Here is a 22039-nt window from a genome sequence, read left to right as displayed (position 1 = left end):
CTGCATCCTCATTTTACCATTTTGCCTCATTAACTGAAAAACATACACTCTTTTACAAAATACTACAATTATTTCTCCCTTTAGAAATTAAAAAAATTCTTTGTTCATGGACTGCATAAGCCTAACAAGAAAAAATATACATGTGGTACATTCTGTATTTACCTGAGTATAAGGTGAGGGATTTCTGTGTGCTAGAAAACAGACCTGACTTTTAGCTCTAGTGCTGTGCTGCATTTATGGCCAAAGACTTGGGACGCACTGCCTTTGCACTGGCACATGATCAGCAACTTTCAGTACCCAATGAACTATTGATTGGGTAAGAGCTTGCTTCCGTGTGAGGCAGCAACTCCCGTAAGTGCTCACTGCCTAAAGCAACTCAGGACCCATGCTACACAAAAGAGGGCACAGGGTGGGCTGTGGCAGTGGGAAAGAGCTTTGGGACATTATGAGTGACAATGCACAGACTGTCATCAGGCAAAGCGACAATGGACAGAAAGAAGAAAGCACAGAAGCAAAATACAAGAGTATGTTGCCCTCCTCCCACTAAAACAGGGGGGAAAAAAGAAAAAGTACACATCTTACATACAGAATCACCTTATATTTGGTAAAATACAAGTGTGCATATATATATATACACACACATATATATATATACTTGTGCAAGAGTCAGTCCACATGTGAGTTTCCATTTTGCAGTTGGTTACAGGAAAAGAATGAAAGAGTCTGATCAGCCAAAGATGGAACAGATCACAAGAAAAAGATTTCAGAATTTGAGGCACTATGAGGTACCAGCTCGAGACTACATTTAAGATTCAACACGTACATTTTGGTAACAAAATGTAATTCTTATTTATGTTCTAAAAAGGAATTTGTGGGGATCCATTGCTTTCATGCAGTCCAGTATTGTTTCTTTTCATAATGGAGTGCATTATGACTTTTAAAATTGAATGCAACTACTAAATTATGTTCATTCTTAATCCTATTCCATAACAAAAGAACAGTGATGCTACAGTAGAAGTATTTACAACACTTCTGCAGACACACTTATGTTAGTTCATTTAAAAACAGAAAGATTGTGTGCACATGTACATTCTGCATAAGCAAAATTACAGCACAGATAAAAAATAGAATTAACGTATTTTAGCTGATACTCACCTACATAACATTTCATTGCAAAAGTCAGAGCAATGAAAGCTTTAACTGTGCATTCATAATACAAATGCACAAGACTAAAATGCTCTAAGATGTCTATTTCCCTAATTCCTCCAAACCACACTACAGTCAAAAACTGGTGCTAAAAGATCTGCATTATATGCTACTATCACTGCATATGTACAGTACTATCTTACAAGCAAAATGCTTACAAGTTTATGTAACTTAATATAATCTCTATATAAAAAAGTTCTTAAAGCCAGTGTGCAAAACAAAGCAGTAATGTAATGATTTAATTTAAGCAGAAGTAAAATGGACTGTGACTTTCACTGCTTAGTTTTGTTAATGTCTAGGCACTGCATAATCAAATAAATATTTTATATTTTTTACAGGCAAAAAGTTAACTAATGAACAAAGGATTACCTGCATCATCAGGTGTCCATGGATTACGAGTTGGCTTTTCAGAGGTTGGTCCCGAGGTAGTGATCATTCTCACACTAGGACTAGATGATCTACTGCTGTTTCTACTCTCCTGAAATGATAAAATAAAACAAAATAAAATGACAAGAAAAGTTAACAGAAGATTTTTTGAAGGGTTCATTTTAAAAAACATTATTAAAAAGAAAAATAGTGTGAAGAAATCTGAACTTATAATCCTCCCAAATATCCTCCTCCCCAAGCTTTTACCCTGAAAACTCTCCAGATAGTTTGATAAACTTTACATGCATTGCAGGCATAATTTCATCCCCATTTCTACTCCATCTTCCCCATATAAAAAGAAATGGATATAATTTGGCTATTCAGCATAATAAAAAGCAGTGCTGAACAATGTATTCAAGATCTTTATATAAAAGCATGACACTATGTCTAGTAATTTTCACACCACCATTCAGTGAAATCTAGCACCTCTGTAACATAAGGAGGAAATAAAAGTTTGTTTCCAATGTTTAATCAATGAATGGAACTACATTCAACTAAAGGAATGCAGCTTAGTAACTACACTAGACTGCGCTGTGTTAATCTACAGTTTTCTTGTGGTTCTTATGTTAACTCAGAGGTTATGTGATCCATCTTCAGAAAACATGAAAAAAGTGTTTAACCCAAAAGGATCAATCAATTAAAGCAAAGCAATTAAAAAATGAGTACATTCTCTCTCACAAAGCAAATTAAGAACTAAACTAGAAGTCTTTAGGAAGTTCCATTATATACAGCATGACTCCTCCAACCCTTTTGTTCACCAAAGCACAAAAACATACTACAGACTTCATTATTCTACTGAGCTTCTTTTTCAGAATTATTATTTACAATATATATTCTTGTATTTCATACACCCCCTCACTGACATAAAAGTAACACAGTAAAGGACTTAAGACTATAAACCCCAGCGAGTTTTGCAGGAAAAGAAACGAAGTAAAAAGAAAAGAAGCTATTAAAATACAACTATTTTCAGTATGGTGTATTTATCATGAAATAATTAAATGTCTCTATTTTTCAAAAGAAGTACTGAAATATGCATTACCCGGGAACTGTATTTCTTTATGACTCTGATTTCCAAATATCCTATCTTAAAAGCTAGGATTTCAGTCAGGTAACAATCCAAAGAGTAACAAGATTCTACACACTGAAAGATCCGTTATTTCAACTGCATTATGTGTCTCTTGTAATTTTTATTAACCATTTAGTGTTTTATGTTAGTAGCCAGAAACAAGGCAATAAACTATTGTAGAAATAATCCAATGGATGATACTATCAGGATGACGGACGGCATCAGAGATTTTGAAAAAGCTTTTGCGTTGGAGTATTTGTTGACATTAAGCAAGGTTTAAGTTGCCGAGCTTACTGCTTACTGTCAGTGTCCTCAAATATGAATGATAAACACACTCTGCTCATGTGAAAGGTCAGAAGACAGAGAAAGCACTTTTAACAGTGTCTAAGTCCTTTAAGTAAAAATAGATTTGAGTATCTACAGTTGATAGCAAAGGGCACCTGAGATGTACTCTAGTTACAGTAAGTTCTCAATGCTGTACTAAATTGCTTGCTGTACCAGATTGTTTTGATCCATCAACAGAAAAAAAACATTTCCTTGATAACATTATTTAGACAAAATTAGTAGAGATAAAAATGAAGGATTCTTATCTAAAAAGCATCGAAAAGTCCCAGGGAAGTTCCCCAAACTGAACACCTGTTAGATTACAGCATTTGAGCGTGTGTTGAGTGAGATCCTTTAGGCTGCCTGGACACCAGGCCCTCTGACAGGTAAGCCAGTGACTGTTTTTAGCAATCAGTTTCTGCTGCCCTTTCACAGGTATCTCTTCATCCTTCCTTCCTCCAGGTATCTCAGTACGCTCAACAAACTTGTTATCAGGTTACTCTCAAATCATCTTTGCCAGGTGGCGAAAACCACATGGCATTTTTAGCTTCTTAGCTTCCATTTCTCAAAGATTTGCAGTCTTGAAAAGCTGGTGTGCTCTGAGGAATAATGCCCCCCTCAAGTTTAATTTAAATGGGCAACCCAATTTAAAGAAATCATCATTACTAACCCTGTCTCCTCATCTGTGGATTTTATCTCGCTGTGAAAGGGGAGGAAAAAAAAAAAGTGTATCCGTGACCAATTTCACAATCTCATGGATAGAATGATTCATCTGTACAATATCAGTTCCCCCAAATTATCACACTTAGCTTGCATGCATGTGGGCATGTACATTCTGATCTTGCTTTTCAACTGTTCAATACAGTACATGGTTTTAATATATTAAATTCTTTTTCCCCCTTGAAAGTAAACCGTAGGAGTTATGAAGGCCCAGCAACAGTTATTTAGGTAGTTTTGATATTACAATAGCTCTGTGAAGGATGATGTACCAAAACAACCAACCCAATAAAAGATACACAGGCAAGGACATGGACACCTTATTAGGCATCTGACCACAGCCTGCAGTTCTTGAGTGATTATGCGAAATATGTTTCTCAGTATCTGTATAAAATATCGAATTCTGTAAAGACTCTATTCAGTGTAAATAGCAGGATCGCTGTGTTCCTTCAAGCTGCCACAAGTTTTTATGGCTGCAGTTCAGAGTCTGCACATCTGTTTCTGTGTTACAAAGGTGTTTAGGCAAGAGCAGTAGTGCTGGAGAGACGGCACAATACGATGTTTTAAAATGCATGTTACAGGGAAATGGAAAGGCAGAAGAAACAATTCAGGCAAAAAAATTTATGTGGAAAAATGAATAGAGCATCATAGTATATGGATGGAAATAAATGGAAATGTAGCATTTGACTGTACAGAGAGGGTTGCATCAGTGCTGCTCATGTCACTTGGAGTAAGGTCCAGCCTAAGGTCACCAAGCACTTGAGAAATCTGTGAAAAATTGAACACAGGTTCTCAACACCAAACCACTCTAACAGCTGATCCAATGACAGAAAACCTTTGGCTTAGCATATTTTCCTATCTAAACTGTTGATGTAAAAGGGTCAGTTGAGTAGCAAAATCATCTGCAAAGCACTATTACTGTGCTGTTGATAACATCAGTAAGAGCAATACTGGAAAATGCCTTAAGTGTCTCCACAACATAAAAATAGTAATCATCAGCCATACAAACCACATAAAAAATTATTCCAACAGTATGCGGAAATAAAATATACATACAATCACAAAAACATACAAGAAGGTCAGATTAAAACAGACTAGCAGTTAAACAGGGAGACAAGAGTCTTGGTCTACCCTTTCCGGTAAGCACCCCAAAGTTTGGTGTATTTATTATTATCAAGTCCAGTGTTTTCCTCCACCTTAACAAAAATTCCATTCTGAATTGGACAAACCTTCCTGATTGAAAAAAACAGAATAATTTTCTATTGACACAGTGGCAATTTTCAGGAAACACATGTTTAATAAAAACAACTTCTGGTCAGCTTTAGTGTGTCAGTCAAATAGTTAAAAAAAGGAAAAGCAGCACCGTGGCAATCCTTCAATTTTGAGTGGGATAGGGGCTTACAAGGGCTGGGTGCGGGAGCAGAGGCACGCAGTGCCATGGCTGCTCGGTGAAGAAGGCTGTGCCGCAGGGTGGGTGTAAAGCAGAACGGAATGCAGGGAAGAAGGATGTTTGCAATGAAAGGAGGGGGGGAAGGGGATTTTCACATTAGAAAGGATAACCTATATATGGTATGGTGCATATGGGGAGAGACGATAAACTGACCAGAGCTATGCTAGTCACAGATGTTTTTTCTGCTTTGGCTAGTAGATTGCTTATATGGATATTTTAATAAAAATTCAAGGCAGTGAGGTCCAGAGCTATAGAAACCCATAAAGAGTAATCTTAAGTCTTTTGCCATAATTACATTGTGCTTGCTTTCTTCATTGTTTTCCAATTTATTTTTTTAAAAAAATATACAAGCATACATATGTCAAAAGTCAGAAAAGTCTGCTGAAACTAATGCTATCTCTTCTCAACCAGAAAGGGGGTGAAAATTCATTATTCGTTTGTATGGACAGTGCAAGAATTTCTTCCTAAGTGCATTTTTCATGCCTGTTAATATATTATGTTTTCCAGGTTTTATTATAAAGTTGCCCCAAACCGCAAGATAGAAGCAGATAACTGTAATTCTTCCACTTAGATTTCCAATATGTACACTCTCAGAAGCAAGAAAGTAAAATGTGATACTGGTACTTCTACAGACCCTCATCCGAAATTGGTGAGGTAAACAAAAACACTTTTCTGTATCCTCCCGGTCACAAGGACAACTTAGCTACAACATCCATATAAGCAGTAGAGCAGCTTTCAAAGCAAGATTATTATATTAGTTATTAAGATATGAAGTAAATGCTGAAATTCTATATTTTTAAATATTAACCATTAAAATGAACAGAATGAAAAATTTTAATTAAAAAAAAAAGCTGTAATTAAATATATTCATATATCAATCAGTGCAATTTGGGATAACTGATGTACTGTCACTTAATTTCCCCCCCCCAAGTCTTTAATAATTTTTAGTTCTACAGTTAACTGAATAGGCTAATCTATTTCTTTACTAAATTTTGCAGATTAATTTCTTTCTTAGACAGACAAACCTGTCTTCTCTGAAGATATTAAAATGTATTTAAGACTCATTTGTTATTTTCTGATAGATGTACATAGTAAATTCTGCTAATAATACCTGGGGGATTGATGAGGTTTCTGTGGCTATCACACTCTACAGAATTAAAGAAGGATCAAATGTTGATTTCCCTGATAACTATACAACCCCAAATTACCCCCTATTTTACATTATTACAGTAGGTTGTTTAGGATGGAAACCTGATTAACCCAATGAATATGCTAAGCTCCAGTTTCCCACATCCAAAGAATAGTAGGGATATCAAAATTGCCAATTCACACTAACGACCAAATAGCCTTTGTGAATTACTGAAACAAACAATGAAGCAATTAAAAACACAAAATAAACACATCTGAATGAAGCATTAGCTGTACTTTTCTCATTTAATATGTTTTTAGTTTAATTTGTTCTTAGTTTAATTTCAATTTAATGTAGCATACCACTGTGTTTGTTACCATGGCACTTACAATACCAGATAAGAAGCTATGTTATTATAAAATATCTTATCGAGATAGTCTGTTTTTAAACAAAACTTTGTGACAGCACCCTCCTGTAAACCTTTCACAAGAAATGGAGAGATGCTACTGTAAGTTACTATTCAGGGTTCAGAGATTGATAACAAATACATTTATAATACTGATGCACATACTTTTTATTTTTATGCAAAAAGTGAGTCTAATGTACGTATAGCTGCTTCAGACAATCTTATGTGGTCATTAGAATTGTTTTCTACATCTAGAGAGGTGAAAAGGCTTTCCTGCCTAACATCTGCCCTCAGCCAAATTAAGTGGTACACAAAAACTATGTGTACATAGAAATGATAAATGCTGCATGAGCTATACAGAAAACACTTCTCATCTAGAGCTCATTCATAGATTACCCTTGTGGAACCTCATTTAAATGCAGTACAAATGACACTACAGTCTGCCAAACTTCCACATCATTTCTACGAAAGCATCAAAGGTGAAGACTTCCAGACCAGTTTCCCTGTATAGATTCGGCGTTGACTTTACTGAAAGATAAAGAAGAGATGAGAAAGACGTTACCTGACTGGACTCTGTTCCAGCAACACTAAGATCTTGAATGGATCTGCGCCTCTGCTGTCCGTTTCCTGCTGGGAAAAAAAACAAAACAAAAACAAACCAGTGAAATCTATTCAGAACAAAATAAGAAGGGTGCGACTGTTGCAGAGGAGCTTGGAATTTGTACAAATCCACAGAGAGAAAGTGAGAGAGGGGGAGAGAGAGACAGCTGCAGAATTTTAACTCAAAACATGCTGGCCTGTCAACAAAAAGTATACCCTAATACAATAACCACTCCTACCACATGAATAGCTGCTGCACTCTACTCCACCATCTTCTGTCACATGTATTTGGTCAGGCTTAGTGCTCGGGGCAGGAGCTGATGACGACATCTATTTCAAGTGCGTTACGTTATGGGGATTTCTAAAAGCTAGACTGCGAAGATAACAGGCTGCCAGCTTTAACCTGTTGCTCTTTGGCGTGCTCAAGGAACACGGCAAGGACTTCTGCCCGCGCGCCACTCCCCTCATGAAAATTAAGAAGCGAAAGCGCTTCCTTCTGGTCTTTGTCTCCTTCGGATGAACGCAACTCTGTCCTATTCTCATGCTCTGAGAAGTGTGAAAAGGGGACCGTTCAGCTAAATCACATCTCACCATCAACCTACTGAGCACAATGCTGTAATCTTTTCCTCTTCTCCTTCCACCTGTTAGCAATTATCCACCAGTGACAGCTACATAAAACAGTTTAAATTTTAACACTGACACACAATCAAAGGCATTTCCAGGAAACAAAGTCTCCGTAAAAATAAGAGGAGATTATGCAACTGAATCTCCCTGGCTACTTTGATTTTTATTAGGGTGATTGTTTATATTGCCTCTTGAGAGCAGGTCAGCTGTCCAAAAGGAAACACCAAAACGTCCTGAGTAACAGCTGACAATGCTCAAAATTCTTGCTCTTAGCTCTGCATTACGTAACTTTTCTACTGGAGGGGAGCGTCTGAAACATGTCCTGCAGCCCTGGCAGCCCCTTGCCCAGTGACCCTGCGCGCAACAGACAACCCAGCTCACTCAAAGCCCTGGAAGAGGCGTCGCACTTTTTAACCTTTTAGATACTTCTTATTCAGCATCATTTCCATATGGCTCCACAGCCTACCTCGACAGGTGTTTTAATTTGCAACAGTTACTACAAAAATGTAAGACTATTTAATATTAATACATTTCTTGGTATCATATATTAAATTTTTAAATATAGGTACTATTACATGTAGGAACACATTACCACAAAACAGCAATACAAAATTCTCAGTGTCACTTTACCAATTTGTCATGACATTTTATAGTCTGAAATTTATAGAAAGTATTATGAGAAACAAGCATATAAGAAAATCAAGAAAGATTCTAGAATGGGAATATATTCTGTGCTCTGACTACAAATAAATTTGAATTGCAACTTTTTTTGTGGTCTTGATCTTTTGCTTCTGAAATTCAGGAAGGTATATACTTACCAAGGAACAATGGCTATATTACGTTTAATACTTCAACATTAGAGATCATGTGAATGACAAATCTATGTCAAAATTTCTGAACTCATTCATTTGCAGCGAACTTTTTCACTGCCTAATCATTTAGCAAACAAGACTATACGATTAATAGAATTCTATGCCGTGGATACTTCATCTGGCTGCCACAGCTCATCTTAATATTCAAGATATGGGTGATCCACCCACGACTGATACAAAATTATGTGCACATTTCATTCAACAACACTGTTATAAAATTAGCTTAGCTGAAATAGGCTTGCAAAAATATCTGAAATTCTCATTTCAGATTAGCAACATTTGTGAATTTAAAGAACCTGGCACATGTGTTGCTGAAATATTAGAACATGGCTGCCAAAACATTAAAATAATCAGGGCGGGGTGCAAGAAAGAAAAGAAAATGCCTTGGGGAGAGAAAAAGGGGCCAAAACTACTGTGCTGTAATAAATGAACACCTTTAAATGAAATATCTTCAAGTTAGTAGCATGAGGGAAGAGCAAGCTCTACTAAGGCAATGCCATTTTAATTAGTATAACTACTGCAGACATCTGGCAAATAGCTTAGACAAAGCAGAAACAGACTACGAATCAACAAATACTTATTGCTCCAGATTCAAGACAAATTTCAACTGAAAAATATACAACATATAATATTTGTTTGAAATGATCACTGCTACTCCTCTATGCTTTCCTCTCACAGTTTTGATCTTGTTTTTAACTCTACATCCATTTAAAACTAATTTTTCTCATTACAAAAACTAAGAGATCTGTAAATGCACAGAAGTTAATGTACAGTAGCTTGATGCACTATGTCAGGATTTCAGTCATTTACAGAATTTTAAGACCAAAAATCAGTCATCACAAACATACTTCCTGGCCTCAAAAAACCCATTTCACATACTGTTGTTTTATTTTCTAAAATTAAATGAAAAAGGAAACTTCCATCGTGTCCTGCCCCACACACTCCAGCAAAAAGAAATTCTACAGCTTATTAAGGCTTTTGATTACCCTTCCCCCTCCAGCCAAATATCCAGACCAGCTATGAACTCTTCTCCCTGCCCTTTAGCAGATACTTGCATCTCCTTTTACACTTTCTTATTTGCACACAGTACTCTTTTCCTTACACACCTACAAGACCCAAACCTCTCTCACAGTGCAGGATGATCAGTGAATGTAACAGTGCTAGAAGACATTTTAAAGAAGTTAAAACATTGATCTGAATTCCAGAAGAATGAAGTGATCTGGGGAGACATGTGTGGGATTTCTGGCTTGACCTAAAGCATCTCTATTTCCTATCCACTTTCTAAAGACACTCAACAAAATGTGCCTGTCCTGAGTAATCATTTATGCAGTGTCAGTGCTATAAAAATCTTAATGCTGTGGCACAGTTTCAGATGCCAAAATTACAAAGCCAAATGCATGCATGCTATATGTATGAGATGTCTAACATTGCCAGTGAAGTCCATACTTGAAGGTATGTTTGCTAGATGCTGCTTGACTGGTTTGTATCAAAAAGGTGTTCTGATTATTTTTTTTATCATATTACAAATTATACTTAGAATTTTTTTTGTTTCTTTAAACACATAGCTACTTAAGCCTTTTGTACTTACTAGGGTTTTTATTTTTCATATATATATAAAATAATAAAATGTTGTTGTTTATTATCTATACTATATATTACATGTACTATAAACTGGAAAAAAAAAAAATACAGGTAGTTCACTTGGCTATCTGGTTGCAGGATACCACCACTGAAAATTCATTTGCGAAGTTGTTACACAAAAAAGGAATTAGTTGATCCATTTTTCAGTTTCTAAGTTTTGTAAGCTAGTAACACCAAACAGCATCTTAAATGAAAGAAAGTTCTATTCACCCTTATTTAAACCTATTCAGAAAGAATAGCAAATATATATGAAAAACTGCCACTTCCGCCAACATTGTACCTTCAACTGATAAAAATTTGTGTTTTATGACCTCAGTAGTATAATCAGTTCGTGGCTGAAAAGCAGCTGAGGCAACACATTATGAAAAACCCCAATGACAGCAGATGTAGTACTCATACTTCTAAAATAGCCCTGCCCCAAAGCAGCTGACTCATGGTAACATGCCTGCGTGGTGCCTCCCCTCTCTGGAAAGCAGCTGCTTTCCCATGGGCTCAGCAGAACTCCGGGCAGCAGCACAGACTGGGGCGGCACTCGTGCTGCCCAAGGACGGAGAGAGGCTGCTCACCCCACCGACACGTCCAGGGAAGTTCGGAGGAGCTGGGTACGTGGCAGAAGTGCTGAGGAACGTAACGGGGTGGGATTGAGATGGAGGTGCCAGTTTGGGGGTCTTGGAAACATAACTAGAAGGGGAAAAGTGTGTTATGAGGCCAGGACTGAAAGCCTTGTGCTGAGAGGGTAAGGAAAGGAAAGAGGTGAGAAATAGACCACGTTATATTGTCTTTAAAAGAATAACTGAGCAAGGTACCTTTGAATAACTGCTTTAAGTATACAGCCAATTATAATTAGTTTACTGGGCAGATGATCACATCCCTGTCATCTAACAATTAATCTCTTTTTTTTCTGGCCTTGGGATTCTTACGGAAAAGCTGTTCTGACAACCAGAAAACTTTTGATATACAGCCCAGACTTATTTGCAGACAATTTACATCTTTTTTCCATAGTGCCAATACTGTCTTTTAGCTTAAGTAGTTCTCTCTTCCTAGTCCTTAGCTGCAGATTCATCTATAGAAAATAATTACTCATTTCTCAGCTTTCATTTTGTGGGCTAAAACCCCCATGCTTTCGGATTCTCCTTTATACTCTCCATACCATCCTAGTAGCTTTTCTTACTATTATTTCAGAATGCGTGTGCGTTTCTTTTATATGGCTGCCCAGAACAGTATGTTAAATTCCTGATTAAACCCCAACTAGGGCCTGTAAATAGTGTTAGTGCTTCCTTATCTTTCCTGGAAATGAACCCTGAGATTTCACAGTTTTTCACAACTGCATTACATCTATGGCTTATACTATCTGGGATTAATCTGCATGCATTTGCTATGGTCCCATGTCATCTTATTAAAAGAAATTGTTGCTAGTGTATGACCCACAGTGCGTGGCCCTGGCTTTTACCCTATTTCTGTTTTTCCCCCAGTCACAACAAAATTCACCCTATGTGATACTCTAATCTTCCTCTTTATGAATAGTCGCTTCTGATAAAGCATTAACAGTGAATTTCATTATTGCTCATTTAAGCCTTACATACCTTAAGAGTAAATTTTGACAGAATTCATTAATATGCTTGGACCAATCCTATACCTTCTTTCTTTTCTACCAGTTGCAATTTCTCTCGTATCTATTCCAAATTCAGCTCGGAATTCCCATCCTGTCAAGTTCAATTAACATAGTCTAGGTGAAGAATATCTACTTCCTCTGCCTAAATAAGTAAACCCAATAGACCGGTACAATCTATTTTGTGAAAACAACACAGCATTTTATTTCACTGACTTTTAGAGAATAATTAAAAAGTTTCAAGGTGTCATGGAAGCCTTAGTGCTGTTATGCGCAGACAGTGTGCAGACAAGAGGCACTTGGGTTCTAGAGCTTATTTACCAGGCTCTCATCACATGTTGACATCGCAAAACTTGACAGTTCTCTTCACTTGCTCTTTCCTTGCTCTCTCAGGATTTCATTTATATTATGGCAGGCCAGGACCATTTGAAAATTACAGTGGAAAGCTATGCTAGTAAACTTTCTTGCTGACTTCTTAGCCTCAATGCCAGATAGGTTTTCTTTTCATGGGTAGTGCTATTGTTCTTTGGAATCTACTTTTTGACATTCTGTATTTTTATATGTAAACTTCAATAAAGTTATTTGAAAGAAACTTTTGTACAAAATTATCTTTTGCATTCAACTTTAAAATACCAAACAATGTCAAGATTTACAAGGAAACTTCCTCAGATGACACAAACTTAGAGTAGGGGTGTCCACAGTTTTTAATGGATCTCTACATTAGCAGTAGATGCTATTACTTGCATCTCCTGCCTCTGACAAATCATTTTGAAGCAACTTGCACACCGCTAATGGTATACCTATCACAGTTTGGGATTGATTATACTTGTTTTTTAGGCTTTGAGAAGTATAAAACGAAAGAAAGAAATCCACTTTGATTGCCAAAAAAGGAATGGGAAAGGAAAACGATATGCTGCTAACTAAATATAGACTTGGGATAGATGAGAATTATTCATTAAAGTCCCAACTGAAATTACCAGCTATGGTGCCTGATTATACTGATTTTCTTCCTGTCAGAAGCCTTTCCTAATAATTTTAGTTTGCATTAACTTAAACACAACAAATACCTCGTGCAGACACATTTTAGCTCTAGAAAACTGTAGTCACGTAGAAGAATTACATAGATTAAGCATTCATTTTTTTAATCACAAGTATCATGTGGATTTGAAGTTCTGTATGTAATGTACTTAAGTTTTTTTTCTACTAATATTTGATTAGATTAAAAATGAGTGCTCAAACACAACAAAGATCAGGGCAAGATAATTACCTAGACAGGAATTTTTCAACTTAAGTGCATTTTCACCAAACGAGGTATTGTAATAAAAGACTGCATATATAGTTTTGCTCTATAAGAAGACTCTGAACGTCAGATCATAAAGGAAAACATCCTTTATCAATAAAAGTAAATTTGAACTAGAAGATCAAATCATTTACTGATAAAAGTAATTTTGTACTAAAATATCATGTCCCTCTGTAAAGAGATATTACAAAAATTATTGGGATAATTTCTAGTTCTGCCCTAGAGCAACTGGAGCAAGAAGTATTTTTAGCAGTCTGATCATTATTCCGGCATCTTAACCAATTGACCCGTTCACCTGGTCTGCGATACCTGGTATGATGATCTCAGGGACATCCAGAATGTTGCCAAATGAAGCAGTTTTACGATGGCCTCGTTTAGGCTTGGAATAGGCTGAAAAAATACACATATACAATACACATGCAAAACACTAAAATGGCAATAGCAAAATTATTAAATTCCTAATATTGCATTTTTCATAAACTTGGTTAAACTATAGTTCATGCAAAAATGTGTCATGCAGAATAAACTGCATTGCCTTCCACTCATGCTTACACATAGTAAAGCAACTGTTAAAAAGCAAAAAATGCAGAACTAGCTGTCATTACAACACCGTGTAATTAGTTATAGTTAGCAACACAAAAGTCAAACACAGAAAGCAGCATGGCAACAAGGAAGGGAAAACCAAATGTAATTATCGAAACAGAGAACAATTTATTTCAGATCACCTGTATATTCAGAATAAATTCTTGATAGCCTGAACATACTTAACATTTTCTCTTTAGTGTTGGGTACAAACTATTTTATAAACAAGATTAATAGTTGTGTACTTCTGTTTCTTTAAATCACCTCCTTTTAAAGGAAATCTCATCTGTCTCTCAAAAAATGCTTACTCTTGTTACATTTGACAATCATTCCTGCCTTCCATTCTTCTGTCCTATTAGTGAAGATTTTTTGTTTTGCAAACTGGGTATCACTACCAACCTTTTCATTTTTAAATGATGTTCAGGAAACATATACTATGGAATAAAATCTAATCATACTATTTTTGTTTTACTACTTGTGTAGTTTAAGATAAATAGTTCCCATTTAAAGGAAAGTCTGAATACATCTATCTCCTAAGGGTAGAACATTGCAGCATATATATCTCAAACTTAGTAAGTAATGGTGATGTGCATTATGTGATTTACTCTTACACTTAATCTAGCAATAGATGAAACAAGAAGATTAAATAATTCTTGACCCGATTTACTCTTAACAACAGCCCAATTCTCACCCAGCCACACAATTTTTTTAGGTTCATAGCATATTATTTCTGTCACAAACTTAACGGGATTAAAAAACAAAGCAAAACCAATACAGGGCAGTTTCAGCTCTTTTTTGAAAAAGTTACAGTCAGATGGGCTTGACCTCATTTCTAGTAGTCCACTACTGCCTGAAGTAATTTCTTAAAAAAAACCAACCCAAAATCTAGTACGTTCAATATATACTTTTTTTTCAAGAAAAAGAAACCCTACAGTCATGACAACAACAAAAATCTTAGAATATTCTGAAATAATAATTACTATTCAGAGCAATGTACTTAAGGAAGAGAGAACAGGAAAATTAAAAACTCGCACAAAGGATGGCCAGGTTATCTCCACTAATGTCAAAAACTTAAATTGACTTTAGAGTGTCAGTGACCAAAGTGAGTCCTGACGTATTTTAAAATAAAACCAGCATATTGTTATTATCAGGTAAGTACACAGCTGCCTTCTGTGTTAGGAAACCTTTAGAGATACTCAGGGTGAGATGTGCTACACAATCATCCAGTCAAAGACTGACAATACAAAAGACAAATCTTGGAATAAGGCTTTAAAATAAGAACATAAAACTAAAAAGTGTTTAGGGCAAGATAAATATTATTTCATGAGTAACTTCAGTATTTAGTAAAACAAAATCCTGGAGTAATCATAATACAATGAAGAACAAAAATGAAATAGTCATGGTGCACAAGAAAGCCAGAACATGATGCGTATTTCCTTATTAATTACAGCTACTCTATTACCCTAATTTTCAGATTGGTAGAAAAATACTAGAACAGCTAAATAACCCTGGACTAACCAAAGTTATTTTGTCTGATTATTTAAATCTGTGGTTATATACCATAACAAAAAAAAGTTTCACATATGAAACTTAAAACCTGAACTTCGCACAGATTAACAAACAATATCTTTGATGAAGAAAAGAGACAAGAAAGTGTTTTCCAAGTATACACATTTTTATTAATTCGCTCTTCTGGGAAGAATAAAGATTGCTTTCACCATAAAATTATGTATTTATACTTACACATAAACTCCAATTCACTTAAGGATTCAGTGTTTAGACACAACAGTTTATAGCTACCTGAAGCAAACCTGGCAAAACACCTGTAGCTTTTTTTTTTAAAAAAAAAAAAAACAAACCAAAAGACACCAATGCTTTGTTAATCTGATGAATAAAATCTAACTATGTTTCTCTTTCTGAAATCTGTCACAGTGGATTTTAAAACTTACTTGGTAACATGCTGAACTTTAAACCCTCCTCTTAATTTCAAAATATTATAGGAATAACCTTGAAGGAAATGTTATTTTAGAAATAATTATGCTACCAGAGATGGAATAACATTATTTCAGATGCAAAGGAGAAAGTTGTGCATTTGGAATGAGACTGATATTTAGGTGTCTTATAATGATTTCTTAAAAAGGTAAAAGTCTAATTCAACAAAAGTAGTCTCTTCCACAACCTTAAAAGTACTCAATTAAAATACTCAACTTTCTTGAGCGTACAACTGTGAATGAAACCATTTTCCCCCCACAATTAATACAGGACAATAAAGACTACATGGAAAGTTAAAGCATTTTCATACGGCTAGTGGTATTAACCTTTTGTACGACTATGCATGTTTTACATCTTCCTTCCACCTTTCCTTCCTTCCAATTCCTTAGTCTAACCCCCAAACATCCTTTAATTTTACCTGTGATGGAAGCTATTCTTGCTTCTATTTCAGACATGTCAGCACTCATCCTTTTGGCTTCTCCTGAAACAAGGGCTGACTGTGGTCGCGCACGAACATCTGATAAGCTCTCCACGCTGCTCCCACGAGATGGGGGTAAGCTCAAACGGCCAGGATCACCCTGTTTCAACAGTCACATTTTTAAAAAGAAAAAAAATTCTGCAGAAGCCCCTCCGTGATAGGCACAGTATGTAGGTTAAAATACATTTCTATAATGTGCATTTTAAAAGTGACAATTTAAAATTTGTAATTCAATAAATGGTAATAATTTAGCTATTACTGGCATACAAGTACCAAATATTTGTAACTTTCAAAATAATGTAACTTTATATAGATAAAAGTTGAGTAAATTAGGCCAATATTGTCACAAGAGAATCTTTGTATTTTTTCATCTGCTTGAAGTAAAACATAGTATTTTCAAAATTCACATAGATGTTTAATCCTTTTATGCTATACTAACATTTCAGTTCTAAATTAAGGCAGTGATTTTCAAATATAAATTTTTTTAGCCTAATGAATCCCTTTAAATAAAATGAATTATTTTTTTTTATTTCATTGGAGATCTTATTACAGCCTTCCAGTTTAACTTTTTGAAATAATTCAATATTCTTCCATCCCCTTTCATGTTCTTTTCTATAACTAACTGGCTCCAATTTTGTACTGTTTTTGAAAGAAGACACTAATGTTTTGTAGCAGTTACAACACTTTTGTCCATCTTTGTCCATTTCATTATTATGGTTCAAAATTGCACACATTGGCTTACCGGTTGCTTGGCTGTATTTTTCATTTGCTGTGCCAATTTTGACTCTAAACGTTTAATAGTGTCATTGGTAGAAGCTCCTTGGAAGTCACTTGGTTCCATGTTAGCATCACTCTTGTTGCTTGTGTTTGTAGAAGTGATGTCCATGAATGAACCTAGAAATCAGTAACAAGGAAAAACATTTGAGAATTTCCATTAAAAATACTGAAATGCATCTCTTCACTTGAGCATTCTCAGAAGCCTAACTTTGCTTTAAAGCTACACTTTTGAAAACTTTTAATGAAAGGCAAGCTGCAAGATTGCAACAGATCCATTAATCTAAGAAGCAAAAGAAATGAAAAAGACAGAATACACAACTAAGTACTACAATGGCATTCTGAAGTCGATCTTTAGCTTCCTGAGAAATTGTTGGGATAGATGTTATATTAACAACACAACCAGCAACCTCATTCACAATTAATGACAAAGTCCATCATTAACCACAGAGGAGCACAAATACCTGAAAAATAACAGACATTTTATGTTCACAGTTTAAAGTGATAAATCGCATCTTAAAATCCTGTGCTGAGGGGTGGAGAACAGCTAATAAAGTCAGTACAATGCTACAGCTGAAAAGATTTTGTAATATACACATCACTAAGTTGCAAAGTAGCCAAGGAAACTTTATCCAAAATAACAGCAATTTGTTTGGAGATAGAAAACAAACGAACAAAGCAGTGGAAGGTGAAGACACCTAAGATTAAAAACAACTGAAGTGGGAAAACTGTACTCTAAAGAATGAGAGCACCAATTATCTTTATTTTTTATTATTAAAAGGATTTCTCTGAAGGCAAGACTACCTGAAAGCCTAGTCCACATTTTGTTCCATTCACCTTTCTAGTTATTTCCTCAAACTTAATTTCAACTACTGTATTTACTGCATCTTAACATAAAACAACTGCAAGTTTAAATTGTGGAGATCATAACTGAAAGCAGGTGCAGCTTTCCAGAATAGTCAGAAATTTAAAAATGCCAACTCCTAAACATTATATTTGAGTGAAAGAGTGTCAATTGCTAGCAACCTTCATGAGGAAAAAAGGAGAAGACCTTAAAGCTGGACATTTGGAGACAGCTTTTATTATATGCTTATACTTTGTTAGAGGTACACTTCAGCAAAACCATTTGGCTGAGAACACCAAATATGATGTGGTATGAAGTCTTAACAAAAAAATAGATTCCTGCCAAGGCTTAAGATTTTGGAAAGGTTACCTTTCCCAATTTGAGTTCAAAATCAGTATGAGAATGTGCTTTATGATCCATCTGCATCATTTCATGTTGCTGTTCTTTTCTCTTATTTATACATGCGTACCTGTACTAGTGGCAGAGTTGCTTTGGCCTTCATCTGAATACTGGCAAGGATACTGCAGAGGTTCATCAGCTCCTGGAAAGTACTGTGAAAAAACACCAATGATTTGACAAAGTAATTAACAATTGTTTTAAAATTATTTAAATAGTACCTCATAAAATAATTTATAAATATATTATGTTTATAATAATTTATTTAGAAGAGAAATAAATGCAATTATTTTTAGTAATACATTAAATACATCTATGACTATTTTATTTATTTCCCCAAATCTGTTATGAATTAGTATGCCTCTCCCATAAGAAGAGGAATGTTTTCCCTTCTCTGTTGTAATAAGTTGATAATTTTTATCAAAAAGAGAGAGAAGGAGAGAGAAAACATGCAAGCCTGCTTTTGGAGTGTGATAAAAGGCATACCTTTTATAATTCAATTTCCCAACTTAACAGGTTAAGAAATAATTAAGACACTAAAATAAATTTTTATACCCGCATCAAGTGTGTCATTATTTTAACAATTTCCTCCATGGATGGTCGTTGTGATGGATCCTTGGACCAACAACGGGTCATTAAACTCTCAATTGGTTTAGGTAAGTTTTTGATCAGTGGTGGCCGAGTACCTATAATGGAAATTAGAAAAAAAACCCTTAATTTGTTAAACAGACTATAAGATGACCGACAGCGACTGATCTCTCTCTGGTATTTTGCTAAATAAATACAGGAAAACATATAATTAATTGTAGTCTGAAAGAACTGGCCTGTACTTAATCTTCCCTCTTACAAACAAAAAACTGACAAAAAAAGTTCCTTTGCAGGACATACAATTACATACAAACAAGTAGAAAGAAAATTAAACTTTTCATTCGGTAGCAGTTTGAATATATTCAGTGACTGACCAAGCATAACGTATTACAATGGCTAATGAATGTGTTACCACTTTCTGAAGAATAAAGCTCTAGACCAAATTAGGAAGCAAGCAGTAACAGCCTTTGATTTCTAATGCTGTACTCACAAGGGGGGGGGGGGGGAAAAGAAAAAAAAAGAATTTTTGAGGGCTGATTTTCCTCTTAAGGACTTCCTGAAAAATTATTAAGCACTGGAAGTACCAATTTTGGGCGACTTTTTCATGGCCTATACACATTTTTAATTATGTATTTTACTTCAACTGTTGTGTAAGTATTCAGCTGGTTTTTGGTTCAAGTTCTACTCTTTTTACTATTTCACCAATGACTACAATTAATGGACATCCAGTTGTGTTTAATCCAGGAGATGTAGTGACATTTTGCATAGAAAGCAGCAAGTATTTAAAAATGTATTAACCTTAACAAGTAATACATGAAGTAAGGGTGTCACAATGGTTTCAAGTGAGATGAAGTGCACTAACACTTCCTTCTTAAGAAGGAAAAGAAGAAAAGGGGGGGGGGGCAAAAAGAGAAAAATAAAAAAGAGAAGTTTTTAAAGCAAAAGTAGGGACAGATAGGGAATTTTTCTTCCCCTAAAGGATACTCTCACACCATACCAAGGCTTTCTGATTTGACCATTACATTTACACTTACTTTTACAGTTAAAGCTTTTATGCAAGGCACTCATCACTCCTAATCTCAACGACTCGTGTCCTTGAAAAACTGAAACAGAGAATCTCTTTCTTCATTCAAAAATGCCATTTACAAACGTCTGTCTCTGGGCATTATTATGACTACAATGCTCATCCATTCTATCACTGTCTGCCCCTTTCTCTTCATTGAATAGGATGCCTGTGCTCACCTAAGCTTCTATCATTTAGTACTGAAGCAATGACACTCAGGCAGAGTACCAGCCTTCGTTGCTTGTTTGTTAATTACATCTTCCAAACAAGTTCATGGTTTCTTTGACGTTGTCTTTCACAAATGGCAGAAACTCTTGGCAGACATTCACTGAACTACTTCACTATCATTACTTAATTCTTCTTAAAACTCTGCTTTGCCATGGTACCTAAACCCACACTGTTAGAAGAGTTACACCACTAGCATGAAGATACTAGTCTATTATTTTGACCAATGTTGTACTACTGCTTTCTTTTGTCCATTTGAATCCAACTATTGTCTCCTGTTTATATTCTAAGCTCCTGAGAATCTGTTCTGTATAGTACCTAGCACAGTAGAATCCCGCTCTATGACTGCACATACCTAGATATAAAGGTAAAACAATTCAAACAGCAGAACAACGACAACAACAAAAAAACCAGATGAAAACCAAAGTAACATTTTTAATGCCTAATGGTCCTGCAGGAGTTTGACAGTTTCTAGCATTTCTAAAGACAGGTCAAGTTACTTAAACTCACGCATTTACTGTAGATTCCCAATAAAAAAAAAAAGAGAGAGAGCGCGAGAGAGACAACTTGGCTAATAAAATTCATCCAGACAGAGGGGTTCTGTTTTTTTTTGTAGCAGATGATTGAGATCACTTTTAAAATGGAGTGTCATAACAAAAAGGACATGGCTCTTCCCTTGTTTGTTCATACACTAGTTACATGTAGCAGGAAATGCAAGCACTGTAGCAGCCAAGTAACACAAAACCCACACTACACAAAAGTGGCAGTGTCTAACTATTAAGTCTTTATGACAAAAAAGGATATTTAATGAAGTATAAAACAGAAAAACTAGTAATTTAAAGCTGCACAGTTACAAGTGTTTAGCAAATTTATAGGTCAAGTCCACAACTCCAAATACAATAAAGTATTTTCAACTCACCATTGTGAACTGCCCACATTATGCGGAAAGCTGGACCACCAATCTCATCAAAAGGTTTCCTACGGGTGATTACCTCCCAGAGAATAATACCCCAGCTGAAAACGTCACATTTTTCACTGTAATTGCTACCTGGAAGAAAGCCATCAATGTAATTTGTCTCTTTTCTATATAACACATTAAAAAAGTACAGTTTGAGCTGATAAATAGCTCTATATGCTTTCCTTCACTTCACATTTGTTTTACTGAGAAAAAACAGTTTTCTAAAGCTGGCTGATTCACACTAACTTAAGTCTGAAATAATTGGACAGTAGGATCATTAGGAATGCCTCTCTCTGGAAATCAATCCTTTTCACTTGGAGTCATCCTGAAATGATAAAACACGTCCGTTTTCTTATATAATATTTATAGTATATAATATAAACCGCAAACATTAAGTTTCAAAGATCTCTTGCATTCAGGATTTAACTGACTATGCTTGCTTCCTCTAAATATTCTTCTTCAACTCACTTCTTCCATGTTAGTGGCAATATGCCAGCCAGTAACATCTGTCATATCCATTGCTCTTTATTAATTGCAGGTTTCTAGCAATACTACTAAGTTACCATATGAACAAATCATCAGATTCCTCAGTTCCTCACCATCTTATTTCCTCCCTGTTTATTATTCTTACTCTTTTTGTCATGTCATTACTTAATTGAAGTTCTTTGACCGCATGTTCAATATTTCCAAGACTCCTGATAAAGGTGCAGAGACACATAGGTGATATAGAATAATGAATAAAAATATTCAGAGACTGCAAAGAAAGAAT

General features: G+C 35.4%; 1 protein-coding gene across 6 annotated transcripts in view; it reads right to left on the bottom strand.

Moving 5' to 3' along the window:
* Positions 1–22039, bottom strand: part of MAP3K7 (mitogen-activated protein kinase kinase kinase 7) — a 45209-nt gene that overhangs the window by 4907 nt on the left and 18263 nt on the right. For 3 of the 6 annotated variants that reach the window (XM_010565671.1, XM_010565675.1, XM_010565676.1), the window contains 8 exons: positions 21232–21360; positions 18992–19122; positions 18510–18591; positions 17165–17316; positions 16363–16522; positions 13680–13760; positions 7287–7354; positions 1576–1684 (listed from right to left, as the gene is read on the bottom strand). In XM_010565671.1, coding sequence (XP_010563973.1) covers positions 1576–1684; positions 7287–7354; positions 13680–13760; positions 16363–16522; positions 17165–17316; positions 18510–18591; positions 18992–19122; positions 21232–21360 — 912 coding nt within the window. Of the gene's footprint in view, positions 1–1575; positions 1685–7286; positions 7355–7563; positions 10037–13679; positions 13761–16362; positions 16523–17164; positions 17317–18509; positions 18592–18991; positions 19123–21231; positions 21361–22039 lie in introns of those variants that run through there. The other 3 variants (XM_010565673.1, XM_010565674.1, XM_010565677.1) reach the window with 3 other exon arrangements.

This window comes from Haliaeetus leucocephalus, unplaced genomic scaffold, assembly GCF_000737465.1.
Source record: "Haliaeetus leucocephalus isolate CR32 unplaced genomic scaffold, Haliaeetus_leucocephalus-4.0 Scaffold195, whole genome shotgun sequence".
In the NCBI taxonomy this organism is placed as follows: domain Eukaryota; kingdom Metazoa; phylum Chordata; class Aves; order Accipitriformes; family Accipitridae; genus Haliaeetus; species Haliaeetus leucocephalus.
The sequence above is the reverse complement of the archived record's forward strand: the minus strand, read 5'-3'. Positions and strand labels throughout refer to the sequence as shown.